The sequence below is a fragment of the Hyaena hyaena genome, unplaced genomic scaffold, assembly GCF_003009895.1.
Source record: "Hyaena hyaena isolate Hyena2069 unplaced genomic scaffold, ASM300989v1 scaffold_30, whole genome shotgun sequence".
Classification (NCBI taxonomy): Eukaryota; Metazoa; Chordata; class Mammalia; order Carnivora; family Hyaenidae; genus Hyaena; species Hyaena hyaena.
Window position 1 is genome coordinate 3,801,148 of NW_024080662.1, and position 14,034 is coordinate 3,815,181.

Here is a 14,034-nt window from a genome sequence, read left to right on the forward strand (position 1 = left end):
CCGAAGTGCTCATTTGGGCTGAGCTCAGAGGGGAAGTTTTTAGGGCACCTCCTTGAGATAGTCCCTCCTTCCCCTTTTCAGCATGGAGGTGGGGGGAGCGAGTTCTTGAATAGCTTTTTTTTTTTTTGCACTCCACTCACATCTGCCACTTTGAGGCTTGAGTGGAAGAAGTAGCTACATGGCCCCCGTCAGCTGACTCCTGCTGAGTGCCAGCCACGTGGGAAATCACATTTAACTCTTGCAGCAATCCAGAGAAAGAGAGATTATTATCCCCGTTTTACAGGTGGGGAAACTGAAGCTGAGGCAGGTGGTAAAGAAAATTGTCCAAAATCGCATGGCGCACGGTGGGCATCTGGGGGAGCCGTAATTCAAACCCCAGTGTGATGTGCTGGGGGCCCTATTCTTTGTCGGGAGACATGCGGAAAATGAGGGGAGGAGGGGACCGTTCACCTGGCCACTCACAGATGTTGGAGGGTGAAGCCAGGGCCCTGGGGAGCCAGTTCTGCGAGGCAGGGCTCAGGTGCGGGGGGACCCTGAGCTCTCTGCCCGCCTGGCGGTACCTTGGAGTGGGAGCCTGGGGCCGCCTGGCTGGTGCAAAGGAATAAGAGAGACACGCAGCCAGGCTGCCGGCCCCTCTCCCTGTAACGGCCCAGCCTGCGGAGCCGGATCCCTGCGTGCTGGAAGGCCGTCTGTCCCCGAGAAGCCTCCATCTGTCCCCTCTACCTTGCTCACCCAGGAATGCCCGGGCCACACCCCTCCCCCTGGGGCTGTGGGGAGGGGCCCGGGCTGCTTTGTTGAGGGGGAGCCGTGGTGGCGGGCGGTAGCCTGGCCCGTGGTCCTGCCTCCTTTGGCCTCTCCGTGCTGAAACGGGAATTTTACCGCCCAGACAGCAGGAGGACCTTCAACGGCTTTGCCACGGTCCAAGAGTGCCCTCTAAAGGACCAGGTCACAGTGAGCACGGAGGTCACGGCCTAGCCCTTCGAGCCGGAGCCATTGTCCTCTCTACTCTTGGGAGGGGACTCTGGGAGGGGCAGCCCAGGACTCTGTCACTGTCCCCCGCAGGGGGCCGTACCGGCAGACCTCCCTCCTTGAGTGTCAGGGAAAAGGATGGGCGGTCTTTGTCTCTTCTCCCAGGGAGAGTCCCTCCCCGGTGCTCTGTGTGACTAGGGCCACTGGAAATGGAAGCCCAGGGTAGGAAGGCCCAGCTGGCCTCAAGTTCCCTCGAGCCGGGGAGGACCCCCAACAACCTTCTGTGTAAAGACCTTTGAAGGGACTCTGGGTCGTCTTTACAGAGACATCACGAATCAGGCCTGATTGGAAGCATCAGAAACAGGATAGGATGCTCACGGTGGGAACCGCAGATGAGAAATTAGCACTGCGAGGACAGCCCTGAAGAGGGGCGGGGGGGGGGGGGGGGCTGGAGAAGGGGGAGGGGACTTGCTGGGGGCAGGGGGAGGCCCTGGAGAAGGGGGAGGCCTTGGGGAAGGAGGGGGGCTTGCTGGGGGAATGGGGAGGCCCTGGAGAAGGGGGATGGGGCGGCCCCGGAGAAGGGGAAAGGGGGCTTGCTGGGGGGACAGGGAGGCAAAAGATCCCCATCAGTTCTCTGGGAGGAAAGAATGAAAAAGGCATCAACGTGTGGCATCTGCTGACTGCCCTGTGTGTGAAGGCTCTTCCTGTGGGCACGTTCCAGCCACAAGTTCATGTCGCTGAAGGTGCAGGTGGGTAGCCTGAGTTTGCTGCAGGGGTTCGGAGCAGTAACAGCTGTGTCTATCGAGTAAACATTATGTGTTGAGCACCTTATGCACATCCTTTCATTAAGGCTCACAGAGGGGGAAAGTGGGGCTCAGAGAAATAGTGAACTTTCCCTGGGTCACCAACTACTACTCGGTGGAACCGGGCGTTTGGAAGAACATAGCTGTATCTGCCTGTCCAGAAGCGTGGTTCTCGGGATTCAGTGTCGGGAATGGGCATGCTCTACTGTGCGGCTCAGACACAAACGAGCTTTTGTCTATGTGGATTATTAGTGTTTACCGCGGCAGAGGGGGCACCTGGGGGGCTCAGTGGGTTAAGCGTCTGACTTAAGCTCAGGTCATGATCTCACGGTTCGTGGGTTTGAGCCCCGTGTCAGGCTCTGTGCTGACAGTTCAGAGCCCGGAGCCTGCATCAGATTCTGTGTCTCCCTCTCTGTGTCCCTCCCTCACTAGCATTCTCTATGTCTCTCTCTCTCTCCCTCTCTCTCAAAAATAAACATTAAAACAACTTTAATTAAAAAAAATATTTACTCTAGCAGAAATCGAAATTGAGAACTTAGAACAAATTCAGTAATTCACTTAGAATAACAATAATAACACTGTTACATAATAATGTAAAATCACACTTGCAGGAAAATAATTCTGTCTTCCCAGACACACAAAAAAAAGGTCAGTGGGAAGAGTGGCTGGATCCCCAAAGCTGCTTCTGCCCCTGATCTGCTGTGATTATTTTGACTGAAGTCTGTGAAGGAAAGCCAGCAGCTCACGGATACAAAGCTGGAAAAGGGAAGACATTAGGGACCCCTGGCACGGGTGTGGGAGACCCTTAGGGGTCCCGAGGCCCCATTTTGAGAACTGCGGATAACAGTTGTACTTAGTGCAAAAGCTGAGCGGTACAAAAGAACAGACGGTGAAAACTCAGGCTTTGTCTCTCCCCCAGGCACCTGTTTCCCTCACGAGAGACCAGGAATATCAGCGGCTCATCATGCTTCCTCCACAGGTACAGAACCTTCACCACCAGCGCCTCCCTGCTGGCTGCATCCGGGGCACACGGCCTTCGCTGGGTCCCTCCAGCCTGGGGGTGTTTTGTACCAACACAGAAGGTGGTGCCGAATCCCAGTCCTCACAACCCAGGGGGCGTCCTCCTAACCTGCATCTCCCGCCCCGTGTGTAAACATTTGTAAGATACATTCCTACAAGTGGCATTAGAACGAAAGACGCGCACATTTCAATTCTGATAGACGTGGCCAAAGAGCTCTCCGGAGAGGGGACCAGATTTCTACCCCGTCCAGTGACGACGCGGAGGCACACGACTGTTCCTCAGCCTCGCTAATACAGCATGGGGACCAGATGTGACGTCAGGCCCCAGGGCGGCCCCGCTGAGCCCCAGCGTGGGTCTGGGCAGCCGGGCGAGGGTGTTCCTTATGTGCGACAACCAGTCACAGAGACTTCCTGAGCGTCTACACCCTGAGAGGCAGCTTTCAGCCAGCCCCAGCCCCTGGTCCTGTGACAGACCCCAGCTCATCTCTCTCTTCCCATCAAGTGTAAGCATCTCTGCAGGGTGCTTTTGACTCCACCCCCCTTCCTCCGAGCTTCTCTTGAACCCTACACAGATGTCCCACTAGACCGTGACCTTCTAGACCAGGGCGTCTTGCACAGTAATGTGTGAACAGATCCCTTGGGGACCCGGTGGAAACGCAAGTTTCCTTGCAGGGGGCCTGTTGTGAGGTCTGGGGGACTGCATTTTTGGGTAAGCGCTCGGCCCTTGCCATGACACATTACGTAGCAAGTGTCCAGCGACTATCTTCAAACTGCAGCATAACTACGAGGCACCGGAGGGCTTGCTCAAACGCAGCTTCCTGGGTCCAACACTTGCTCCTGGGGTTCTGATTCTGCAGGTCTGGGGTGAGGCCCTGAGAATCTTCATTCTCAACAAGCTCCCGCGCGATGCCGACGCCGCCAGCCCACAGACCGCGCCTGCCGTTAGCGCTGCCTGCCTGCCTGCCTCCTCTGCGCCCTGTAACTGCCCGGTGCGTGACAGAGGCAGGGGCCACTTCATGGATGTGTGGTGAATGAGGTGGAAGGGAAGAGCCAGGGCCAGCAGGAAGCAACCGTCCGAGTCAGCTCTCAGACTAGGCGGGGGAGGTAAGAAGGGCACACGCCCAGCTGTCCGCAGCTCAGCCCTGAAGTCCGAAGGGTTATTATAAACCTCCTCTTCATTTCTCCCTGCCTTCCGACAGTGAGTTACAACTCAGTTCTCGCTGGACGCCTGCGCGGTTCCCTCCAGCCGCGTTCAACTTCGTGGGTGCAGGGGTGGGGCTGACTGTAGCTAAGACTGGATTCTGCTGGGTGGACACCACAAGGATCAGAAGAGAGCCTGAGAGCCGAGGGTGTAGATAAGGGGGTAACAATGGTCTGTGGAGTTTGGAAGGTGAACAGCAAGGCTGTGAGGAGGCTGACGGTCCATGGAAAGTTGACAAAACCATAGCCCCACTGGGGTCAAGGACGTGCTGGTGCCGAATGGCAGGAGGGAGGGAAGGTGGAAGTGGGGTCAGAGGCTGGGGTGCTGGGGGCCAAGGTGTGAGGGGCTGTGGATGCTGTGACGGCGAAATCTGGGAGTTAGAGTCACTGGCGTGATTGGCTGAGGAACAAGGAAGACGTAGCCATGGGGGGGAGGGTTCAAGGAAGCCCTTGGCCTGAGAGCTGGAAGAAACCTCTGCTTCGGTAGAGGGTAAAATACGGTTTCAAGGCCCCCCCTCCTGCATCCTGGGGCGCACAGCCTTCTAGAGCGTGACTCCACTGCTCCATCTAAAACAGTGTATCCTATCTCCCGACTCCTTGGCTGTGGTTGGGCTTGGTGACTTGCTTAGATGGACACGATGCCCAGAGGGGACACGAGGCGGCTTCTAAGGCCAGGCCTTAAGATGCTGTGCAGCCTTTGCTTACGCCCAAGCCCCCCGTGCAATGCAGTGTGGCCTGGCTGAAGGCTGGGAGGCCGGGGAAAACAGAGGCACCCCAGTCCACCATCAGCACTCGCTGTGCTGCCGGACGTGGCCCCGCGGCAACGCCCACCCAACCGGCCATTTCACGCATTGGCGCCATTACGATATTGAGCCCCACGTTTGAGGCTGCAAAGACTGGCGCGTGTGTGGATCGTGAAACCATCAAGAATGAGTACGAGAGAATGTTAGAGACTAAGATCAGACCGGGGCTAAGATCTAGGTTTGTGGGAAAAGAGTAGTTTCTATTCTTTTTAATTTTTGTTTGGAGCTACTTTGAGTGAATTGCCTTGCTGTTTATTGTCAAAAGTCTCCACCGTATACTATTAGGTGTGAATAAAGGGACCTCTAACCCCACCCTCATCCCCTCCCTGCCCCTGCCCCTATCCCTGCCAGACCAAACCAAACCAAACAACGTCAAACTCTCAGAGCTCTGCATCTGCCTTTCCTGGATGGCTTCTGTCTGCAGAGAGTAGAGTGGGAAGGGCTGCAGGGAGGAGGTGGCCTCTTGGATGATCCAGGAAGGATGGTTTCTCACCCATCCTGGGTCGTGTTCATGCCCAGCACCCTCATTCACACCGGGACACGACCCAGCACAAGAGGCCAGCTGGGCAGAACGAAGGGGACAGAAGGTTACCGGACCTGCTTCCTCTGGTCTGCCGGGCTGGGTTTGCAGCACGCTGTGGGGCAAGACACGGCCTGGGAGCCGCCAGGCGGGAGAGGAGAGGCGGAGATTAAGGAGGAGAAAAGACTGCCTGGAAGAAGCAACGTAGAGGGAGAGGGGTGGTGGAGAGAGAGGCGAGAAAAGGGAATCAGACAAGGTGGGGATAAAATATGGTGGTGTGGAGGGGGCAAGGGTAGGCTACCACCTAGGAGCCACCAGCGTCTCCCAAAGGCCCTCTCGCCCATCTGTGGGATACCTGTCAATCCGTCTTTGGTGTCCCGAGAGGGGCCCAGGGTCAGAAGCAACCCCTTTTGCCCGCAGGCAGACAGCGTGGCCCGGGACTGGGTGGCAGGAGAGCTCCATGGTCATGGCACTGCCAGCCCCTTGTGGAAATTTATCTACAGGTGTGGCACTTGCACCTGAAAGGTTTACCTCGGTGACAGGCAGAGGCTCCATGCAGTCAAGGAGCCTGGCCTTGCCTCATCTCAGTTGAACAGACCATGAGGTTTCTGGGATGTCGAGATTGGGACAGGAAAGGGGAAGTGGAAACAGCTGCGTCAGCATCCGATGTCGTGGATGAGACACAGAAGGGAAGTATGGGAGATGGAAGAGGAGGGTCAGCAGGACCCATCAGGGGCTGACACTGCAGAGGGTGCTCCATTGAGGAACCAGAGGCCTAGGCAAAGTCAAGGTTAGAAGACTGTGGTGTGCATCGTACTGACACTTTTATTTGTTCCCACTACATCTAGGGCCACGGCCACTGCCTAAATGCCCAGCCCTGTGCGCTGGGGGAGAAGAATCTCCTAGGGTGATATCTAGTGACAAAAGCCAGAGAGAAGCAGCCCTCAACCAGTGGCGGGCAGGCAGAGATGTAATCGACGTGTGCCTGGTTTCCTCAACCCTCTGGCCCCACAGTCAGGGTGACTCTGAGGAGCTCCCGATGTCCCCAGGGGCCTGGGTGCCACTTACCTTCTGCAGGAGTGGCTCTATAATGCTCCCTTTCCTGGCCCCCTTTCCCCTTCCCTGCAATGTCTCCTGGGAACCCCTGCAAGTATACTACTTGCATCTGCATTCTGCTGCAGGGTTTGCACCTAAAAGGGAAACCCAAACTAAGCCAGGCATTGGTAACGCTTGTCAAGTTCAGCCCCAAACCATTCATCCATATGCATGTCTATATCTTCATTTAACCCTCTATAAAGTAGGCATTACTAGCCTCATTTTACAGAAGAGGAAAGAGACCATCAAATGCATAAATAACACACCCAGTTACCTCTTTGTCAGCTTAGTTGTCCTTTGCCTCCCTCTTCCCCCATCTGTCTGTGGACAGGCTGCCAAAGAGGGGAGACCTGACCCCAGAAGGCTCACGCAGTGTTCCTTTGAAGGGGACACGAGGCACCTTGTCTAAAGTCGTCACTATACGGATGAAGAAACTAAGCCCTGAGGGGACAAGTGGCATTTGCAAAGCACATTCGCATTCATTTCTGAAATGGTGCTTGCAGCAATTCTGTAAAGGCCACTAGAGTCCCATTTCACAGAAAAGGAGTGGAGCCCGAGGGGGACACTGGCATGGTGGCAGAGCAGGCGCTGGTGGCTATGGGGAGAGCTTGTGGGAAGCATCCTTCATCACTTTGCCTTGGGCCAGGTGCTCTGTGACACTTTCACCTCCAAGCTGTCCTGTGCATGCTGCTGCAAGCAAGAGTGCTCGGCCAGCTCATTTGATGGAGCGGGAGCCAAGACCTGTCAAGGCGTAGTTTCTGGCCCCTGTGTCAAGGGAGAGCTGGGATTTGGCCACAGCCTCGGTCGGACCATCGCATTAAACAGGAGCCCGGGATCAGAGGGGAATGACTGAAACTCAGCCTACAGACCTGTACTCACTTCATGCTGAAGGTTCCTTGAGATGTAATTGTTCCGTGGGGTTTAGTGGGGTCACCACCACCAGAGCAGAGAGGGACAGCAAACGGTCAGAGGTGGAGGACATAGGGGGCGCCAAAGAGAACCTGTGCATCTCTCAGGCTATCAGCCGGTTTATTTTAAGAAACAGGATCCAGCATTCTGGTTTAAATCCTTCCATTTGCAAGCTTTTTTTTTTTTTTTTAAAGGCTGCTCACTGACCACAAACCTTCTATGCCCCGCCCTCCCTCACCACCACTCCCCACCCCCCCGACACACAAACACACACACACACACACACACACACACACATACACACACACTGTCTCAGTCTTTGATTGCTTCACAAATTCTGGGAACACCTCACACCACCTCGCCCTGCTCAACTCCACCCCACCCCATACCCAATCCCCTTAAGGCACAGCTCCCCAGGGAGAAGCACAGCTGAGTGAGCACAGAAAATCCTTCGAGTGAGCCCAGCCTTGAGGAACTGACCACTGGTGGGTGTCGTGGCCATTCATGGACACCCGGCCACATAAAAAGAAGAACCTTGCCCCCTTTTCATCATTCTGAAAGACTGTGAGCCCTGGAGTCCTAAATCATCACACAGGAAGCTGAGGGCTTCCTGTTCAATCAAGGCGTTGAGCCTCGAATTCATGAAAATTCTAAAAGCTCCATAAACAAAGACTTCGTGGACAAAACCCCTGGAGACCAGAGTAAGTGGTATTTGTCTCTTCTGTCTTGTTGGTCACCATGGAGGGCAGTCTTGTTTGAAGACATGCATGTAGCCAGGACTGTGGTCCTCACACCGCAGGACATTCCTCAAAGGTGAGGGATTCTTTGAGGGCCATGCAAATGTCTAATTAGCCCATCAATGCATCTGTAAGGCACTTAATTATAGAGCAATCCTGACAGTGGGTGAATTTCTGAGTCTGTGCACTCAGATATAAAATAGGGGTTTTCTTGCTAAAAAGGGAAGCCTTCTTGAGTGATTGGTTGTTGGTGACTGGTTGAGAAAATCAGCCTTTCTCAAGTCTGTTAAGAAACAAGAGCCTCCCTATTCAAGAGGAAATCACTTGCCAAATTTCCCTGTGTAAACAAAACCCAAACATGGTGTGTGAAGAAATTGTAGCAAAAGGGAAATGTTAATTAAGAAAAACGTTACAGATGCCAGGGTGATTTGATACTGGACCAGTTTCTTGAGAAGACTAGAACTAAGGAAACTCACAATCAGGACTGCTGATTTGTCTTTGGAGGAGGTAGGATTTTATCCTCCCAAAGATGGGGAGATGTCCTCTTGGGATGCATCCATTCTGTTCTACTAACAAAGAGGCAGGTCAGAATTGGTTCTGAAGATAGAGGGGCACGGGGGCTACTTGGAGGTATCTACATCAATTCTTCCTCCATAAAATCTGGAGTGCCCCAGATTTTCCGAGTTAGAAGCTGTCAGAGGTTTACATAGCTTGTCTCGAGGCTGTGCACCACTCGCTGACGCTCGAGTCCTCACTCTGACTAGGGGGAGAGCTCTAGGCTACTCAGACTGTGGGCAGTGAAGGGCCGGTAAATAAATGTTTAACCCCTGGCTCTCCCTGGGGAAAAAAAAAGAGCCCTGACTTCTAGTATTTGTGGATTTCTATGGCGTCGATATTCCCACTATGGTTGATTTCAAGCTACAAACCCCTGAGTGCAGCTTTCAGGAGAGATGTACGTGACTGCTTTTTACGAACCAGTATAAGCCAGCCACGGCACGCCACGGGGCTTGGGTGTCTTCTCCCCACAGACAGCCCTTTTCTCACCTGCTCCCAGGCCAGATGATCCGGGCACTGCGAGGTTCCCCGTTCCAGGGCTCCAGCTGATCACCGTGCAGTGACCTTGGGACCAACTTTGCAGCAGACTCAGGACTCGGGCTTTGCAGGGCTCGATTGCAACATGGTCCTTCTGTTTCCCTGCAGGACCCCTCTCCCCCCGACCCCCACCCCATCTCTCCCCCGGAGTTGTGGGGTTGTTGCTTGGTGCCTGGCAAGCTGGGAAAATTGTAAATGAAGCTGGACGTGGTGTAGGGGGTAGGGTGGTGAAGGTGATTCTCTGTTCAAACGGCACGGGCAATGCTGACTCAATCTTTGCCAAAATTCCCCCAGAAGCTAGGCTCCTGGGCTCGGTCTTGCAGCAGTGGCTCTCTGTGCTCCCAGGCTTCTGCTAGCTTTCACCGTAAACCTGCCAGCCCATCCAAAAGCTCTGTCTGCCAAGCCGGCCTGTCATACTGGCAGTGACAGCGGAAGTCAGAAATTGCCCACCCAGGCTGGTTAGCGACTGCCGGCCTCAGTTTCCCCAGAAGGACAGCTGGGCAGGTGTAGGCAAGTCCAGAGCCGGACGAGTGAGCCACAGGGATGGATTTGACAGGAAATGACGGTGTCCCGGCCAGGATGCCCGACCCCACTCTGCCGCCCTGTCCTGTCTGCCATATTTTCCAATGGCCACTGCAGAAATGTGAATTTTGTAAGCTGGAAACCTCCACTAAGCAATTTAGAAGACTCCAGACTCCAGATTCGGGATGGGAGTTATGATGGGGGCACCAGCTCCTTTAATGATCGGTGTTTATGTCAAATGGATTCAGACTGCTGGTCACCTACTGTAAATTTCAAAGCGTGGTTCGGACAGAAGGGACTGCCACCGTCCACCCCCTGTCACGCAGAACTCATTTTCCAAATTGACTACAGAGAGAGCTGATGGGGGGGGGGGGGACTTGGGGAGTGGGATGCATCAGCCAGAATAGGATCGAAGCCTGAGACTGGACTCATCATATTTACTGATGGCCTGATAAATACCAAGGTGTGGCTTTTCTCGTACATGCATCACCTTACAGCAGCCCTGCGAGGTAAGGGTTACTTCCCCACAATACAGATGAGAACCTGAGGCTCAGAGAGGTAGATTAACTTATCCAAAGTCACACAGGTGGTAGGTTACACCGAAGCCCATCCATGCTCCCTTGGGGGAGGTGTCTTCAGTAAGTGATTGGAACAGATTGGAATAGCGTGCCAAACGTCTGGGGCTAGGGGAAGTCCTACAAAGGCAGGCGATCTAGTGGCTCTTCTGTGTATTTGTTTGTTTCAAGGCAACCTTGGGTAAAAATATCTAAGAGCCTAGTTCAGCAGCACTCCAGCTACCATCTGGTCGCTGCATGACACTTCATGGCTGGAAGCTGTTGTGAGTTCTTCCCCTGCCCCCCACCCCTTCTTCTTCCCACCAGGTCACCCCACTCTTCCCAGATTGTACTTTCCTCGGAATCCTCCTCACGCCGATCACAAGCTGTCTACTGAGTCACCTGTAGACCCACCTGTGCCACATCTGGGCTGGTATGACATGAGCCAGGCTGCCCCACTCTTGTGTCCTCACTGCCCTCATCTGCTAAGAGATGGGCTGGCCTTCTAGAACTTCATTACGGGTCTTGTGGGCAGGACAATTTTCACGTTGCAGGACATCCATGATGATCATCATCCTGCCTGATGAACGGCCAGACAGTAGCATCCCTTAGTCTCTGGGGCAACCCCCCCCCCGCCGGCAAAAAAGCCCACACATTTTCATGTGCCCCCAGGGCGCTATGTCATCCCCAGCTAAGAACCTCTTAAGCCCCTGTGGCCATGAAGATCCCTCTGTAAGTTTTGGACTCTCAGCATCCTTCTGAGATCCCGCGGTGCAAAATCATGGCTCTGTGATTGGAGGCAGAAGTGCCAATGGTTTCAGGAATGTGCCTGAGAGCAACTCACGCCTGAGTTTGAACTCCACCCGCTTGTTCCCATAAATATTGTCCTTACCACTTTGAACATCTGCATCATCACCTCTAAACGGGGGGACAATAGTGGCACCTGCTTGGGAGTGAGGGGTTGTCTAGCTCAGTCCAATGCCAAGACCGTGGGAAGCACTGGTTAGGAGCAGTGTGGAGAGACCCCCCCACCCCCATCTTCGTACTCTCTCCAGCCGCCAGGCTTCCGCATGATGCTTACCGCCAAAGGGATGGAATGAACCACTCGGGTGCTCATTAGTTTACCTCCTGCATGTTCCCCCCCCACCCCCCCGTGAGGCTCCCGGCTCCATGAGGGCAGAGACGACCCAGGTCCCCCTTACTCAGCATCACATCCCAGGGTCTGGTACACAGTAGGCACTCAGTAAAACAGCTGTCAGGTGGGGGAAGGCTTCTAATCATCACTGCATTGTCTTTGCTGCCCAGAGCCCACTGCCCTTTCACAGCAAAGGAAACAGAGACTCGCGCCAGGATGACAGAAGCCAGCACGGAAATCACTGTCTCTACAGAGAGCTATGACACGACGACAGAATATGACTATGGAGGCATCACCCCATGCCAGAAGGGGGCAGAGAGGGCCTTCGGGGCCCAGCTGCTGCCCCCACTGTACTCGCTGGTGTTTATCATTGGCCTGGTGGGCAATGTCCTGGTGCTCTTGGTCCTGATGCAGTACAAGAGGCTCAAGAGTATGACCAGCATCTACCTCCTCAACCTGGCCATTTCTGACCTGCTCTTCCTCTTCACGCTGCCCTTCTGGATTGACTACAAGCTGAAGGATGACTGGATTTTCAGCGACGGCACCTGTAAGTTGCTCTCGGGGCTTTATTACATAGGCTTGTACAGCGAGATCTTCTTCATCATCCTGATGACGGTGGACAGGTACCTGGCCATCGTCCACGCCGTGTTCGCCCTGCAGGTCCGCACTGTCCTCTTCGGCATCCTCAGCAGCGCTCTGGCCTGGGTCCTGGCCATCTTGGCTGCCGTCCCGGGCTTTTACTTTTCCAGGATCCAGTGGGAGTTCTTCCATACCACCTGCAGCCTTCACTTCCCTCCTGAAAACCTAAAGGCCTGGAAACGGTTTCAGGCTCTGAAGCTGAACATGCTGGGGCTGGTGTTGCCCCTGTTGGTCATGATCATCTGCTACACGGAGATTATAAGGATTCTGCTCAGACGGCCAAATGAGAAGAAGGCCAAAGCTGTCCGTCTGATTTTCGTCATCATGATCGTCTTCTTTCTCTTTTGGACCCCCTACAACCTGGCCATGTTGGTCTCTGCTTTCCAAGACACCTTTTTCACCGATGAGTGCCGGCAGAGCAAACAGCTGGACTTGGCCATACAGGTGACAGAGGTGATTGCCTACACGCACTGCTGCGTCAACCCCGTCATTTACGCCTTCGTGGGGGAGAGGTTCCGCAAGTACCTGCGCCAGCTCTTCCACAGGGTCCTGGCCGTGCACCTGGCTAAATGGCTCCCCTTCCTCTCCACGGAGAGGCTGGAGAGGACCAGCTCCATGTCCCCCTCCACAGCAGACCATGAGCTCTCTGCAGGGTTCTGACTCGGGGCCCTGGAGGCTGATGCAGGACCCAGCCAGGGTGACCTGCCAGGCACGCTGACCCGAGCTGAGGTGGCTTGGGCCTCCTGGCCAGATTCGGACACCTGACATACCACGGAATTGCAGCCACGTAGGGGTGAGCGAGTTTAAAGGCGGTGTAGACTACATTCCCTCTGGGCCATGAGTGTTCTCCAAGAACATCTCCTTGGTAGGAAGGAGATGAATGAGCCAAATGGGACATTCCAGAAGACTGGGGCCAAGACTGGGGACTGAATCCAAACAGGATTTCAGATTTGTGAGCATTAACATTTGTAAACAGAGCCCCGAGCCCCCCAGCAGCCCCTGCCCCCACCACCAGTGAACTCGGAAGAAGTGATTTCTGCCCTTGACTTTACTCTGTAGTGGAGAGCCAATCAGGAGCCCACAGCCCCTCCCCACCCTCACCTCCCCCACCCCCCCACCGCTGCAGGCTGTTGGAAACCCTGAGGAAAAGAGAACTCAGGGCGGGACAACCAAAGCCCTAATGGGAAATAGGATTGGGGAACTGCTGTTGGCAGTAGGACCGAGTAAACCCTTTGTGAGAATGTTTATATTTGCAAAAACCAAGCAGTTCAGGTTGTGGGCTAGACACGGATCACATGCCTGATGCATTGACCATTTTCTTCTTTCTGGATATTTTCCGGAATCTCCCTTCCTTGGAAGTTAGGGTGACCCTGGGAGCACATTCTGATGGCTTTATCGCAGAAATTTCTATCAGGCAAAAGGAGGCAGGGTGGATTTCCCTGTCTCCCCCGCTCCTCTTCTCCCCCGCCAAGCCTTCTGGTTTGAGGGGTCAGAGTTCTGGCTGCCACCTCGGACCCATCAACAAATAATGACCTGGTGTGCAAGCTGACGGTGTCCGAGGCTGAGAGGGAAGAGAGTACCTGCCAGGGAGAGTGAGGTGGAGACTTGGTCTTGATGGAGAAGATTGAGAGGTCCCTTAACTCAAAGGAACATATTTCTTCTCTCACCAGGGGGCTCCTGGTAGTCACATTTTTCTTCCCTTTCCCCTTAGAGATGTATTTCTTTAAAAACCATTTCCCCAATAGCAAAAATAGCTTAGAGGTGCCTGAGTAGTTCAGTTGGTTAAGCATCCGACTCCAGCTCAGGCCATGATCTCACGGCTTGTGGGTTTGAACCCCACGTCGGGCTCTGTGCTGACAGCTAGCTCAGAGCCTGGAGCCTGCTTCAGATTCTGTGTCTCTGTCTCTGTCTCTCTGCTCCTGCCCTACTCATGCTGTGTCTCTCAAAAGTGGTACATAAAAATAATAGCTTAAAAACACAAAGGGAAAAAGAAAACACCGAAATCACCCATAATCTCACTACTGAAAAACAACCAC

The 14,034-nt window shown here is 54.3% G+C and overlaps 2 protein-coding genes across 3 annotated transcripts in view; both read left to right on the plus strand.

The window, feature by feature from the left end:
• The first annotated feature begins 7,931 nt into the window (after nt 1-7,931).
• Nucleotides 7,932-13,817, plus strand: LOC120229363 (C-C chemokine receptor type 1-like). 2 transcript variants are annotated; one of them, XM_039228319.1, is made up of 3 exons: nt 7,960-8,020; nt 10,552-10,657; nt 11,530-13,817. In XM_039228319.1, the coding sequence occupies exon 3, from the start codon at nt 11,576-11,578 to the stop codon at nt 12,656-12,658; it is 1,083 nt and encodes a 360-aa protein (XP_039084250.1). In that variant the 5' UTR covers nt 7,960-8,020; nt 10,552-10,657; nt 11,530-11,575; the 3' UTR covers nt 12,659-13,817. The 2 variants fall into 2 exon arrangements, with proteins under 2 accessions (XP_039084251.1, XP_039084250.1); XM_039228320.1 differs by lacking the exon at nt 10,552-10,657 and having other exon boundaries at nt 7,932-8,020.
• XCR1 (X-C motif chemokine receptor 1) overlaps nt 7,979-14,034 on the plus strand; it is a 99,720-nt gene continuing 93,664 nt past the window's right edge. Inside the window, exon 1 of the mRNA XM_039228321.1 lies at nt 7,979-8,020. The gene's annotated coding sequence lies outside the window, so the exon portion shown is untranslated. The remainder of the gene's footprint in view (nt 8,021-14,034) is intronic.

Coding starts and splice junctions, on each gene's coding strand:
- LOC120229363 (XM_039228320.1), top strand. CDS start 11,576: ATGACAGAAGCCAGCACGGAAATCACTGTCTCTACAGAGAGCTATGAC.